General features: G+C 39.7%; 1 protein-coding gene across 4 annotated transcripts in view; it reads left to right on the forward strand.

The window, feature by feature from the left end:
* TRIM2 (tripartite motif containing 2) overlaps positions 1–15,773 on the forward strand; it is a 69,139-nt gene that overhangs the window by 33,003 nt on the left and 20,363 nt on the right. For all 4 annotated transcript variants that reach the window (XM_082316100.1, XM_082316097.1, XM_082316098.1 and 1 more), the window contains 4 exons: positions 1,921–2,158; positions 7,347–7,498; positions 8,176–8,356; positions 11,517–12,240. In XM_082316100.1, the coding sequence (XP_082172226.1) occupies positions 1,921–2,158; positions 7,347–7,498; positions 8,176–8,356; positions 11,517–12,240 (1,295 nt within the window). The remainder of the gene's footprint in view (positions 1–1,920; positions 2,159–7,346; positions 7,499–8,175; positions 8,357–11,516; positions 12,241–15,773) is intronic.

Below are 15,773 nucleotides of genomic sequence, written 5' to 3' on the forward strand. Positions count from 1 at the left end.
TATGCAAGAATAAGTAAAAAGTAAATCCAATGAAACTAATGAATACAGTTAGAACAATGTGAAAGGTGATGGCAGTCAGAATTTGGACCTCAAATTAATGGCCTCAAATTTATACTGATTAGCCTATAATTAGAAACAATAAAAACCTTTCTTTGTTGATTTACTAAGCAGTGAAATAATTATCCCATCCTTTAATGTCCAAGGGTTAGACATGATATATACATTATTAATAACCTGTGATTAAATGTCTTCATTATTCTGCAGCTTGGTTGACTGAAGTGGAAAAACTCTCTGAAAAGAGATGTGATAAAACAGCAACCTGCTGTCTACTGTATTCAGCTGAATGAATTGAATGTAAATAGTGATACTTTAATGTTAGATTATCCATCAAATGGTGGAGAAAATAGAGCGTCTGCAGAAAAGTTAGCTGAAGAATTATTGGTTAGACTTCTTTATCTGATGATGGGATGCAACTCTTTGGATTATATATTGAATGCCAGGAGAATTTTAATAAATGGTATTTTATGTGAACATTTAGTTCAGAAGATTTCCACCTCTTAGTTAGAATTGTGGTGTGCATATCTAATTTTGCTCAGGGTGCAAGAAAAATTGTGGTGCTCAGAGTGTGTCAGATGAAATGCTCTTTAGTAGAATAATAGGAAACCCCAACTCTACTAAAGTCAGCAGTGAAACTCTCACTGAAGTCAGTGAAGTCAAGATTGTCGCCACCATGTCTTAAGTTTCTTGATTTCAGTTCATGTGTAAATCCTAAGGTCAGCTTCTGGTTTTCACTGTAATCCTCTTATGCTGATCTGGTTATGGAGAGAGGTTGGAAGAACTCCTCCAATGTACTGCTGATGTACAAAGCCTAAGCTCTCCTTTCACAGAGGCCTTACTGGGGGGTCAGGAGGAGGGCTGCCAAGGGAGGGTGAAGAGTGGTGCAAGCAAAGCCCTTGGAAGTGGATGAGAGCTGCGTAGCTGTGTGAGGTCACACTTTCTTGGTTGGCACCTCATGAGGAATTTTAGACTCCTGAAGAACTGCATTCTTCAGAGCTTATGGGACTATACTGAATTGCCAGTTGCAGTTGGATGTTGCATGCCCAGCAACTGTTAACTTGATTTTCAAGGCCAAAAGTGGCACTATCACCTAGACTAGTCTGCTGCATATTATTGACCACAGAACTTTTGTGTCAGATTTGTATTCTGTGAAATTCAGTTTTTCTTAAAAATAAAACAAAATTGTTAAACAAAACAAAACCCACTCCCCCAAACAAACACAAACAAAAATCTTCCCCCCAAACTCCCCTTAACATAAACTGTGATAACCTAAGACATGCTTCCCTATGTAGTAAAGAGAGCTCTGTTGATTCTGGCTAACTGCCAAATAACTTTCCTAATTGAAATAAATGGAAAAATTTCTATTGGTTTCATTGGGACCGGGTTTTAGCTCAGAAACACTAAACCCACAGATACAAGCTAATAAAGGAGATTCTATTCGAAAGACCAGGGTCAACCACCGGTTATTCAGACACAGGCTCAAATACTTGATGCAATAACTTCATGTCTGTCAAACTTTATCTGATAGTTTATCATTTTTACTATCCTGTGAGCAGGATGCAGTACATATCTGGAACCATGGATCCACTCTGCACAAATATCTCAAAGAAAGGCACATAACTGTTAAAATGATATCAGCTTATTGAACCTTTTTCCTATGGCAGAGAAAAAAAGATCTAAAGCAAAAAAAAAAAAAAAAAGTCCCCATAACCACTTTTACTTCTGAAGCCTGGTGATGTACCTTTCCTTTTATAAGTAGGGGTAGCACTATTTCAAACCAGTTCTTAAACTGAAGGGAGTTTTTGTCCTCTTTGATGATATTTTGCCTCTCTCTTTCTCCCCTTCCACCTCCCTTCCCCATAGGTGCTTACAGAATTACATTCCAGCCCATAGCTTAACCCTTTCTTGCCCTGTGTGCCGCCAGACCTCCATTCTGCCAGAGAAAGGGGTTTCTGCACTCCAGAACAACTTCTTTATCACCAACCTGATGGATGTCCTGCAACGAACGCCAGACAACAGCATTGAAGAGTCCTCCATCTTGGAGACTGTCACTGCTGTTGCTGCGGGCAAACCGCTCTCCTGCCCCAATCATGATGGAAATGTAAGTGAGATGAACTCCTGTGATATGTACAGGTACAGATATGTACAGACTGGTCTGGTTTGTCATGGATATTTTGTTCTGAAAAGACAGTGGGGGAATTGGAATCACAGTAGTTCTTTGATTTTATAATACGTCAAAAAAAGACAAGGGATTCTTAAAATTAACTCAAATGCTCTTAGTGGAGCATCTTAAAGTAGTCGGGATATTATTTCTTCTTACCAGTCATCTTGGATGATACTGTCTTTTAGCACATTTGGTCAAAATTGTTGTCCTGCAAGTGCTGAACCTTGTGCCTTTGCCTCTTTAGGATGGGTTTCCGTAGCTCTCTTATTTGTAGACTCAACTATTGCCATGGGAACATGTGGGCTTGTTTAGGCAGTATGCGTCAGGGACTTTATAAGTTTAACTGACCTGCACACTGAGACAGTACCAAAAGCTATGTGAGCCAAGTAAAAGGGTGTCCTAGCTCATGATGCTTTGGTCAGCACAGGCTAGAGACAGAGAGTTTCTGTTTATCCTGCAGTGTTTTGTGCATCTCATGTATCAGTCCTTGGAGGCTGCTTTGTTTTTTTCCCCCACCTACTTTTTTTGCCCAGCATTCCCCCACATACACCCTCAAATCATATCGGTGTATTCGTTGGCAAGTACCCCCAACTGAGTAAGTATCCCCAGATTATTACAAGAACAGTTCTAACTCTGCTGACTTCACAGTTTTCAGTGTTAACCTGTGTGGCTTCATGGTAGGCCCATGAGCTCCTGTTTCATAGCCACGCTTATGCAAACATGTAAGTAGACCACGTCACAAAGCTGAGCGACACTGTGTTGTAAACTGAATGCTGTGCTTCTATGCAAGCCAAGAAATATATGCCAGTATTTTAAGACAGCTCTCTGGGAATGTTTTATTTGACACTCAGTTTAGGTATATAGGTTGTATAGGAATAATTCAGCTGATAGGTAGTGATTACTCTTACAGAGGAACGGCTCAGTTACCTCTCCTTTACTGACCTGCTGGAATTAGGTGGACTTGTAGAACTGATTTGCTGTACACTTTGATTAATGAATAACTGGTGTAACTTTTTTAATGTGTACTATACCTATGTGTGTGTAGTGGTTACTGATTAATACATTCCTAGTTTTTATTTGCATTTTATTGGCTCTCCTTAAAACGAATCATGGTTCTTTTCTGATATTCCAATGATGATAGGAGCCATTTGATTGTGAACTGCAGAAAAAAGTCAAAATGAGATGTCACTTGTTTTGCATTTTACATTATCAGCTGATGATTCTTTGGGTGTGCTTAGAAAAAAATGGTTTACCTACAATTAAAAATACATCACCTTATACCTCTCTGAGAACCCCTTTCTAGGGAAAGGTGGGTTTGTAAGTCCTCTAAACCATACTTATGTGGCTTGCCTTGAAACATAGCATGCCTTTTAGCATGCTGAGTAGTGTGTGATGGGAATATGTTCTTGCTTCAGTAAGTATCTGGGAGGGTTGGGGACAGGCTGAGGATGACTCCAGTTTAAAACTTTGTGAGCTAGGAAATTAAAAGCTAAAGTGCACACATTAGTCCTTGTGATGGGAGGAGCTGAGATGAGCTTTGGGGAGAGCTCCTTGAGGCTGGCCAGGTGGATCTGGCTGAAGGGCAGGGTGCTGGGCAACTTAGGCCTGACTGAGGAAATGGGCTTTTGCGGGCTTCATGGGTAAGCTTCATGGCAAGCTTCGCTTGCCCTCAGTGCATGATGGCACTGTGTGGCAAGTGCTTGGCTGCTACCAGCTTTGCTGGGGGCTTCAGGGAGTGAGAGAGGATTGAGACAGTAGCTGGAGGAGAATGCCTTCACAGAACCAGCAGTCATTCTGCATTGAATCCTCTCTCCATTAATTTTTACATATTGCTTGGAGTAGGGTCAGACCCGTTGCATTTTTAATATCAAGGAAAACATTTGCATCAAGTGTTTCATTTAAATATCACCAGATTTGCTTTGTATTAGCTTGGAAATAAGTTTCTGTTTAAATAAGTTTTTTCAATCTCTCCAGCCATGCTGGATTTAAACCTCTCTGATTAAATCAGACAGAAACTGATGTGCAGATGCTTTCTCATTGGCGTGCCTGTCTGCTTGTAACTTAGCCTTCCTCAGGCCATGTAGATTCCCTTCTTGCCATGTACTTTCACTTCCAGTTGGTCTCTTATTCCCACCACTCGTATTTTCCATACGTGTGCGTGCATCCTATTCCTTCTGCCCACATCCTCTCTTCCTCTGTTGTGGTGTCTTTGTTGTGTGTGTTCTTATGAAAAATGAAACTTAGCTTGTAGTATCTTAACATGAGATATGTTTTCCTGTGCTTGAACTATAAACAAATGCTTCCTCATATTCACCCAACACAGAGCACAAATATACGTTCTTGTTAAATCAGGGTAATAGGGCACATATGTTATGGAACTTTTGAACATAACAGAAGATTCTTAACTTCTATCTACACAGTAAAATAAAATTGGCTTTATTCTCAGCTGCTAAACATCTGCAGCTCTTGTTGGATATAAGCATCCTGGTTTGGAAACATTGGCCTATAATAATTTAGGGACCATGTACAACAGCCAAGACAGGGAAGGCTGTGAAATTTTATGTCCATTACTTCATAATATCTAATGAGTGGTGTAGCCTCTTTGCAGTCACCCATCCTGAAAAGTCCATGCTTGGGTTTTATTTGAATTTGAAGTGAAAGTCAGCCCAGAGATCCATGCTTTTACAGGTGTAGTGTATTTTCTGCCTACAGAGTGTAACAAGAGGGCGTACCCAATATTAGATTAAACGCTTGTAACAAGAGAGCATGCCTTATCTCTGACTAGCTTTTTCTCAAAAGATCACAGTATAGCTTGGCAACTTGACAGATATGAGATCTCGTCTAGAAAAACATTTCCTGAACTTGTGCAGGTGTTGCTTACTGCCTGTATGCTTCTCTTGGAAAAATAAAAAAGCACCTATCCTTGATATTCTGATGAAGTGACTTCATAACATACCTTTTAAACCTTGTTTTTTCTCCTCACCTCTCTACTTCCCACCATATCACTTACTCATGTATCCCATTAAAGTGTAATCTAATTTTTTCTGTACTCTGCAATATTCAGTGTGTCACTGAGGCTAAATACAAAATTCAGAATGTCAGAGTTAGACTCTTGATGAGCATTAGAACAAATAAACAGAGCTCACTGCTGGCAAAATTTTGTTCTGCCTCACCAGGAACATTTAATACAGTTAGGAAGCAATAGTGTGACTGATACAATCATATCTGACTGAACTGGAAAGTCATACAAGGGATTTGGGTGGTTCACTTGTATGTAAGCATGTTGTTTAAGTCATGACAGTCTTACAAAACTTTTTTTAAATTTGCTTAAAGCTTTCAGATTTACTGCATGGGTAAGGCAAAAGCTATGACTAGGGAGAACAAAAGCCCACATTCTAAATTTTTCCAGATACCTGGGAAGTGCCCTCAGGTAATCCAAACTCATATTCTTCTAAAAACCCAAACATACAAAGCTAAGGTACACACTAGCCCTGGGACAGAGGAATTAAGCACGTGTGTGAGATGAGGAAGAAGGCTGGCAAACAGCAGACTCATTCGTTTTCTCTGGACTGCTGTTTTAATTCAAAATTTCTGGTTGCAAATTTTCAAAGCCTTTGAAAAGAATTTAAATCCTAAACTCCGTTTAACTCATTTCCTCTATGCTCTCTAAGACTGCATCACATCTTAGTGCCTACCAAAGTAACTGTCAGGCCTCAGAGGATCTACTACTGTAAGACTGCTAAACTCACAGTGACTGGAGCAGTGTTGATAGGGGTTGTCATTGTTTAGAAGGTCTACTATTTTTTTTTACTTGCTGATATATTTGATCTTACACAGAGCAGCTTTAAAATTTTCTCTAAAGTGGCTTACACGAATGGCCAACAAATGACTAAACCCTCATTGCATGTGAATCCCATATCCTGTGAATTGAGATAAGAGGGAAGAATGGGAATAAGATGGAAAAGGAGCTTATCAGAGGAAAATCCCTATTAATGCTAACAGCCACATGCAAATCATGGTTCTCACTTCTCCCTCCTAATTCTCAAGAAGTCTTGGAGCAGCCAGCTACTTCTCATGGTGTTGTTACTGGTGCCTCTGCTCACCTGAAAACAGCCAGTTCTACATAACCATCTAGTTGTCAACCAACATCTCCAACACAACTGTCTTTGTGTGAGAGGTCTGAGTGCCAGAAGCATCAGCTGAGTTATTCAAGATTCTGATGCGATGTTCTGAATGCCAGGGAGCTGCCAGTGTCTTGCTTTGAAGCATATACTACGAGCTTCCTTATATACTTTTAATAAGCCTAAAATGCTTTGTGCTCAAGGACTTCCTAGCTGTAAAAGAAAGTCTCATGCTGAATTTGCATATATGTGCATTATTTTGACTAACATATGATTTTGGGCACAGCACTTTTCTGTTTCTTTCCCTTCATGAATATGTTCAGAATTTGGGGTATTTATTACATGTAAAGATCTTTTTTTTATCTCCAGACAGCATCTTACTGGGTATGTGACAGGCTGAAACAATCTCCTCCTCTTTCAAATGTAGATCAACACACTTATTATAATCTCAGATGTAAGGTTTTGATGGTTTTAAGGGATTAGTAATGGGATATGGAGATTTTTCCCTGCAGCACGTTGGTTCATTTAGGGTGCTTTTCTCTAGCAAATAAACATGCTGTTTGGTGAGCTCCATCGAGTTCATGTTCCACAGGTGGCCCTGTTATGAAAAACAGCCTAAGTTTACGCTTTCTTTGCAGACCCTCTGGGGAGACTAAAGATGATCCAGTTAGCGAGGGGACTTGAATGCCCTGGTTTTTTAAGTTGTTTCACGGAGTACTTGAGAGAGACACCAAAACTTACTATTACACAGTATAAAGATGATGTTAGGACCAGTCTTGAAATCCAGCATTCTGTTTCCCAGGCTGCTCTTTGACACTTTCTGATAAAATAAAATGCATTTAAACCAGTGTTTTGATATGAAATATATAAGAATAACAGCCATCTTTTAGGCAGCAAATTATTGGTGTCTAAGAAAGGAGCAACTTTGTTCAAGACCCAGTAAGGTGTGCTTTGAGTGATGTTACTGCTGCCATGTTTGAATTTAGAGTTGTGGACTGTTCCAGGTGATGGAGTTTTACTGCCAGTCCTGCGAGACAGCCATGTGCCGGGAGTGTACAGAGGGAGAACACGCAGAGCATCCCACGGTGCCACTCAAGGATGTGGTGGAGCAACACAAGGCTTCCCTCCAAGTCCAGTTGGATGCTGTCAACAAAAGGTATGGAGACTCCACTGATTGACTGATTATTTTCCATTTTCAGTTCTACCACTGGCTTCCTGTGTTACCTTGGGTAGATGTTTTAATGTGCTGGCGCCATGGACCTTTACCTAGAAAACAGGGATAGTGAGGCTAGCATAGGAGAAAAATCCACTGAGCATGATGCGCTGAGGAATTAGAGAAAAGAGCAAAAGATTCCTATCTGTCTTTCACAAAACAGATAGGCCATTAGAAATGTGAGTGTCCTCCAAAGAAGGGGCATAAAATGTTAAGGAGAGAAGTACTAGCCAGTCATGAACTTCATGATAAATAAATACTGGATGCTTAAAAGACTAGTACAAAGACTACGGCAGCAGAAAGGCTAAAAAAAAAGAAAATGTGGCGATCTAGTTATATCTTCCTGAGGAGATACATTTGCATAAAGGACAGAGGATCCAAGGCGTCCTTGTTGGAAATGCCTAAAGTCTAATGGATTTCCACAAGGGAAAAGTCCTGGCTTAGCCTTATTTTATCAGACCAAAACCACTATGTGGTTATAAAAGGAATGAACTTCTGGGAAATGACCGAGTTTAAAGACAGCCCGCTGATGAGATTGTTTCATCAAAAGATATCGGGGCAAGGGCCAATGTTTAATGACTTTTGAAACAGCAATCTTTGTAATTTAATCCCTCCCTCAGGCTTCCAGAGATCGACTCAGCACTTCATTTTATATCTGAAATCATACACCAGTTAACCAACCAAAAGGCTAGCATTGTAGATGACATTCATTCCACTTTTGATGAACTCCAGAAGACTTTAAATGTGCGAAAGAGCGTGCTGCTTATGGAGCTGGAAGTGAATTATGGCCTTAAACACAAAGTAAGATGCATGTTTTGTTTCAATGAAAAGCTATTAATGTAATCAGCCAGTTTTTACAAATGATGCAGGACGCCAGTTTGACAAATTGTGTCTGAAATCCAGAGGAGAACTTTGTTTTCCTGAAATCAAGTGCTGCAGAGCCTCGCTTGTGGGTGCCCAGCCTTATAAATGGAATCCAGACCCTGTATGGGCAGGTAGCCCTTTGTGCATGGGGTGTGAGGATCTAAAATGGCCAACACACTAAGCAGGCATCTGCTTAAAACCAACATGCTGATGTGCAGATAACAATAAGGGACCACTAAGGGAAAGTCTGAAATCCTTGGGCTGCAATCCTATGAACCGCCCCATGAAGATACAGGCCAAACAATTTCTCCTGAAGAACTGAACAAGGCTTACTGTTTTGCTTTAAAGCACTGTTTTCATTTCAAATCCCTGGTAACATATTTCATGTTAAATGTCACTGGTTGGAACACATAAAGATTGGAGGGATTTTCTCAGGGGAATGCAGAGAGCAATAGATTCCAGAGCTGTATTCACTCTTTTACTTCCTATCTGGATGATTGAATCTTGCATTTTTCCCCCTGTATTGTAGACTGAGCTTCACGGAAGAAAACAGAAATCTGCCCTTTTACAAAGAGAAGCCTGTAGCCTGGTGGGTGGGGTTTTTGCTGAGGATTAGTAAGTCTGAGTCAGGCAAATGAAAGAATTTAGTCCTTGTCTTCCTGGGCATCAGTTGTCTTTTTTATATAAAAGAAAGATCTCTTCCCTCAAAGTAGCCTTTAAAAGAAAGTAGCATCAACAACTGGAGTTTCAAGAGTGCCTGATAATATTGGCATCTTTGGGCATTCTCTGCGATTACTGAGCAGCTTGAGCATCTCCAGATATCTGAAGCGGAAGAATGCTGCATTCCTGGATCTGAAACAGGCTTGATCATTAGGAAGGTATTGAACTGCTGGGGCTGTGAAAATGGGGGAATTCTAACATGTGCACAAGATGTGTATTTTCAGGAACACAGGGAGCCCAAAACCCTTGGGGCACAGCATTTAGTCATCTCCAGAGCTAAGTAGCAGCTGAGGAGCTTTTAGCATCAAAAATTTAGACTTAGATCCCAGGTTCATCTAAACATATCCAAGATGTCACAAAAACTTATTTTCTTAGCAAGCAAATATACTCAGGGTGTGTACAAAGTTCACACAAGATGGAATATGATGGTAAATTACCTTATTGTTTTTAAAAGGGATTTAAAATAGTTTAAAAACTATTTTGGGTGTTAGAGAACCAAATTTTCACAAAGCCGCACATAAGCAGTAAAAGAGGCATCTCCCCTGTTTGCATAAAAAAGAGCGATTGGAATTGGTTTTTGCTTTTGAATGAATAGTAGTCCTGCAGAATAATTCAAACCCAAATATCCATCATTCTGATCATGTACTTTGCAAAAATGAAAAAATGAAAGGGCTACACTATACTAAAAGAAAGTTGGCAATTCAGTTTCAGTTGTCCAATGGACTGAAAGAGGCCTCGTGTAAAATACTCTAAACACATTTTAAATATTAGTTATGGCAGGATTGAATATTTTCCATCTTTGTAATGAAAGAAAACTATATTGAGAAAATAATGGTTTTAAAATGTAGCTGCAAATTGTCTTCCTCCTCAGTTTGTGGTTTGTTATCCCAAGCATATGGGTTTTTGCTATCCTGGGATTTTCTTAGCTACGCTATCTGTTTAACTACTTATGTCCTGGAATAAAGACAAGGCAGATTAGAAATGTTTTGTATTGAATCCGGAGACATTTATAGATGCCTAGAAAAAGAGATAACTTGAAATTTCAGTGTAGTCTTGAAATTTGTTCATTCTGTTCTGATTGCAAAAGATTTTGTGTTGTTATCACTTTCCCGTGTCAGTAACTCATCAGCCTGAATTTTCTCCAGTGGGTTAAAAGCAGATAGCTTTTTAAAATTCAGAAGAAAAATGCCCTTAGAATGCAGTGTCATTACATGGTATGTCTCAGCAAGGGAAGAGTATCTCATAGCAATAGATACACCCAGTCTCTAAGTTTACTTTAAAATCAATTGAAATGTTTCAAAAATATTTACTTTACAGTGATCGTCAACAAAATAACTTCTCTGATCCACAGAGTTCTAGTTCTTCTCTGTAGGAAAAACATACCACATGTGTGACTGGGTACTTTGGTTTGGGGATTTCATCAGTGGAGAGTATGGGGGGTAGCTGGAATGTTTGGGCTTTTGTGACTGTCATGAATTTCTCTGCTAGGTTGTTATAATTCAGGGATCCTTTTTCCAATTCCTTGCAAAACTGGTTTTTAAAAAAAAAATGTTAGCCTTGTTCCCAGCCCACACCTAACAATTTTGAGGCCAATACTGTTTTAAGGATTTTAGACTGAGGGCCAGAACTGACCCTATAATAAAAACTCTTTCTCAGTCTTAAATATAGAGTAGCTACTTGCTGCCCACCAAAATTTCAGGCTACTCAACCCAACTCTTCCCAATATCCACAACCCATTATGTTTTGCTTTCCTGCCTGCTGAAACTAGGAAATCAACTTACCCGCTTCTGCTGGGGAGACTTTTCCTTTCTTCACTTATTTAGATCAGGAATCACACTTTTTCTCAGGATGGATGTACAGATCTTGAGAGTGCCTTCTTGTCTGTCCCCATAGAGGAGTAACCCAAGGTTTCCCTTGGCTCTGAAGAAATAATTTCAAGAAGTTTCTTGCAGCATCCCTTATTAATGGGCCTGATGACTCCAAAATATCTCTATCTCTGTGCACATGGCTCAGTTCCCGGTAACTATATCATTAACTGTGCCTGCTGAGAGTTAGACGGAGCAGGTTTCAAACTTCTGCATTCTTCTACAGCAGACAAGACAGATGGGTGGGGCATTAATTCAATCTAGTGTGACAGTGGATCTGTGAAGCCTTGAAGACCCAAAACAGGGTACATTTTTTGCATTGCGGCATGATATTCCAAGAACATGTAGCAATCACTGTGGTCCTTTTTCTAAAATGAAACTTTAAAATAAATTCTAAAATAAAGCACTATAAATTGGGTTTCTACAAAGGCCTTCAGATATAAAGCATGCTACATATCGCTAGGATAGTTCTTGTAACATGGTGCTAACCTGGTGTTTGGTAATGCACACAGGTCCTCCAGACACAGCTGGATACCTTACTTGAAGGACAAGAAAGCATTAAAAGTTGCAGCAACTTTACAGCCCAAGCCCTCAACCATGGCACTGAAACTGAAGTTCTGCTGGTGAAGAAGCAAATGAGTGACAAGCTGAATGAACTGGCCGAGCGGGACTTCCCATTGCAGCCACGTGAAAACGATCAGTTGGACTTCATAGTGGAAACAGAAGGCCTGAAGAAGTCCATTCACAATCTGGGTACTATTTTAACCACCAATGCTGTTGCCTCTGAAACAGTTGCCACAGGTGAGGGACTGAGGCAGACAGTGATCGGACAGCCCATGTCCGTTACTATCACAACTAAAGACAAAGATGGGGAGCTCTGTAAATCTGGGAACGCTTACCTCACTGCTGAGCTGAGCACGCCTGACGGGAGTGTAGCAGATGGAGAAATACTTGACAATAAAAATGGCACTTATGAATTTTTGTATACTGTTCAGAAAGAAGGGGACTTCACTTTGTCACTGAGACTTTATGATCAACATATCAAGGGCAGCCCGTTCAAACTTAAAGTGGTCAGATCAGCAGATGTGTCCCCTACCACTGAAGGGGTTAAGAGGCGTGTTAAATCTCCTGGCAGTGGTCATGTGAAGCAGAAAGCAGTGAAAAGACCTGCGAGCATGTACAGCACCGGAAAAAGAAAAGAGAATCCCATTGAAGATGATTTGATCTTCAGAGTAGGTAGGTGACTTGTCTGCTACCTATTGATATACTTAAAAATATTTCAAGGAAACTGGATGAAAAAATCCAGAAGTTAAATTATTTTAAGGTTAAAGCTGTAAGTAGAGCAACCTGATAATACCTTTAGGCCTCTTGACTTTTGTTCCTATGTAAATTTTAAAAGCACATACTTCAGAAATTCCATTCGCAGCAAATATTTAATTGGAATTTGGGTTGAGAAATGCATACATTTGATTTGGGATAAATTATTTTACCACCTCGTCTGTACTCTGTTGGGCATCATAAAATGAAAATATAATAAGATCGATGCTTCAGATTAGGTTAAATTACTTCTCTAAAAAGTTGCATGGCAAGATGGGAAGTAGGAGGACTCCTTCTCTAAAACTATTGCCCTAAAGATTAATCTAATTAATTAACCTGGAACTATACATGCTAAATCCTGTGGTCATATATAGTTATTTCATTATGTCAGCATTGGACAAAATTACGATTTCCTTTATTTGCTTTTTTCCCCCAATATCTAAATATGTTTGGTTCTTTATATAGGGTAAATATACCTCTAAATCTGTGGACTTCTAATGCTTGGTAAAAATATAACATCTTGGTGTCATTTACTGTGACTAGATCTTTTGACGGACTCTGTTTTTAAGCTATATAATAATAATTCATCATTTTAAAAGTCTGTACCATGGGGTATTGTATTTATATAACGTCAGCATATATAGTTAGAAAATACTTCTCACTTTGCACAGCTAAAGAAAAAAACAAGTTAATTCTTAGCATGTACAAGTCAGGATTTCAGCAGTATGTGTTACCAAGTTTGACAACCAGTTGGCAACGTGGCTTTCCCCTTTGTAGCAGAGAACGGATGGTGGTTAATCCTGGAGGGTTTTGCAGTAATTCTATTGAAAATTCATCTGGACACCATTTGTCAGTTGGTTAACCCTGTCCATCTGATCTCTCATCTGTCAGTATTTCTAATAGATTCCTTGCTTTGATAGAGAGTACATGCAATAACATAATCGTTTTATATCAGAAAATGTATTCTGCAAGCGTGCTTTGCTTGCTGAACAGGACTGTACAATGTAAGCTTTGGATGAAGCCACTCATAAAATGACCAGCCTTTCCCAGATGGCGAGTACATTTCCTAGTAAGATAAATGACCCCATAAATATAACAACTCAAAGCATTTTTTACAGAGGCAATGATATCCAGCTTTACTGTTGCTAAGGCTAAATTTTATGGTGACTGCTGAGTCAAAAGTTCAAAATATGATGTAGAACAATTCCGAGAAGTCGAGCCAGCCCTGTCCAGCAGTAACCATGCTTTATCATCCAAAGCTGGTAGGCAACCTTAGTTAAATTAGTACCCAGACATAGCCCTTCCTCTAGCAGGAGGGTGTCTTTGTTGCAAATGCTATTGCTGTAGTCACCACTGGCAGAGCCCCTCTTAGCAATCCCATGGGGAGAGAAGCCCTTGCACAGGGCAGAGTGATCAGCCTCAGGCTCCTGCTGGAATGGAAAGGGACGTGTGGCTCTTTCCCAAATGCAGTTTCACTGCTGGTACTGGTAAGAGTGGCAGGGGGTATGTATAAATGTAGCCTAGATCTTTTTTGGGCCATGTTTTGAGACAGAGTTAAACAAAACAGTTAAGAATAATGTCTGAACCCTGTCTAATCTCTTCTGGAACGGTTGTGACATGTTGTATGCTAGACAGAGAAGGGGCTGGATGGACAAATTCAGGCAGAAAGAGTCTGTGGCTCTGTAGCAGGTAGGAACAGGATAGGAAAGCCTGCACAGGTACACTGTGCCTGTGAGTGACGGGGGAGCTCTGTTACCCGTTGTGGCTGACACCGAGTGCTAAGCCCTTTTGTTCACATATATCAAGCATTAATTTGTCCCAGGGTGGACATCATAGATCTAAATACTTTAAAAAAAAAAGTCCTGAAATTATTTTAAAACTGTTAATATTCTTATTACAAAGCTTTTGGTATGGATTAAAGTGATTTCAGCTTGTAATTTCTGCTTCTGTATCCCTTGCTTCTAGTGAGCAGCTTCTAGCCTGACTACCAAATAGTGGTATGGCTCTGGTTTGGGTTTTGGTGGTGGTGGTGTTTGTTGGATTTTTTTTTTTTTAACTATTATCTCCAAAACACCACAAACTCTAGAAGTCTTAAATGTTTTCCAGAAAGTGCAGTGCCCTTTCTTTCTGTTTTGATGCAATCAGGACCGTGTGCTTTATTTTGGAGTTCTGCCTTCTCTCCTTCTTCACCACTCTACCCCCCATAAGAAGAAGAGGAAATAATTAGAACAAGAGCTACACATCTCAGAGCTTTTGCTTGATGAAACCTCTCAGGAGTGTCCACATTTGGGATATACGGATTGCTATTTTATTGAAAAACTTAGCTTAGAGTAGTATTTCATCCTATTACATGTTCAGTTCTCAGCCACTCATTTCACAGAATGACCCTACATAGAGATGTCCCTCTGGGCTTCTGTGGGCTTATATATGCATTGTCTGAAAGGTCTCTTAAGCCATTGGAGCCATAATGCTCTAGCTTTTTATATTTCCAAAATATGTGAAATTAATGAAGACAGGTAAAACTTCTGACATTTTCACAGGGATTGCCTTCACGGATTTAAGAGTTGTTTAGTACCAGTTTTAGCTCACTTCAAAAAGTTAAGGTTTGGTTCATTCGTTGCTGAGGTAATGTAAAATAAAGTTTATCACTGTTTTCCAACACAACTCCATATCTCTATTTTGAAGCCATTATTGAATTCCTCTGATAGCCCTGGCCAAATCTGGATTTGTATTTTAAACTGGGCAAGATAAATCTTATATTTGGCCTGCCAGAAGCTCATACAGCTGTGTAGGAGAACCATACTGTAATATTCCTATGGGCATCCAAGTAAAGAGAGTATGCTATTGTATATATGCTGATATATGGGCTTTTATGCACAAGTAAATTGATCAGCTCCTAGCAAGAGATTGTTCTTGTGCTAGTACTAACAGAGATAGCATTAATACAACACTAGTACAGTTAAGTGCTTCCATTCATGGGGAATTGTGCATTGTACCTTTTGCCAATTCCGTGTTATTCATGGCTTTTAAAATGGCATGTGGTTCTATGCAGACATTTTAAGGTCAAGCTATTGACTACGCATTCATACATTCGTGTAATTCATTATTTACAAGAACAGAGTATTTCTTGCTTCCTCCTCTTCTCTCTCAATAATTTATATCCTCAACCTTTTTTTAAATTTTTTTAAACAGGTGTGATCTCTAAGATTGTGTCCATGCAGTATCTGTGTAGCATGTACTTAGTTTATACAAATTAAAACAACAATGTGGTTATGATACCCAGAAGATAATTGTTGTGCAGTGGTTATTTCTACCTCTACAAGTGGTAGGAAGCACTGAAGTGAGAGGGAAGGCTCTTTTCCGTTACCTTGCTTCTGTGCCTTAGACCCATGCTGAGCAGAGGTAAATGGAGGTGAGGGATGTTCACAGTGCCAGCCACGTCCACCTTCCTT

This window comes from Platalea leucorodia (genome assembly GCF_965183815.1).
Source record: "Platalea leucorodia genome assembly, chromosome: 6".
In the NCBI taxonomy this organism is placed as follows: Eukaryota; Metazoa; Chordata; class Aves; order Pelecaniformes; family Threskiornithidae; genus Platalea; species Platalea leucorodia.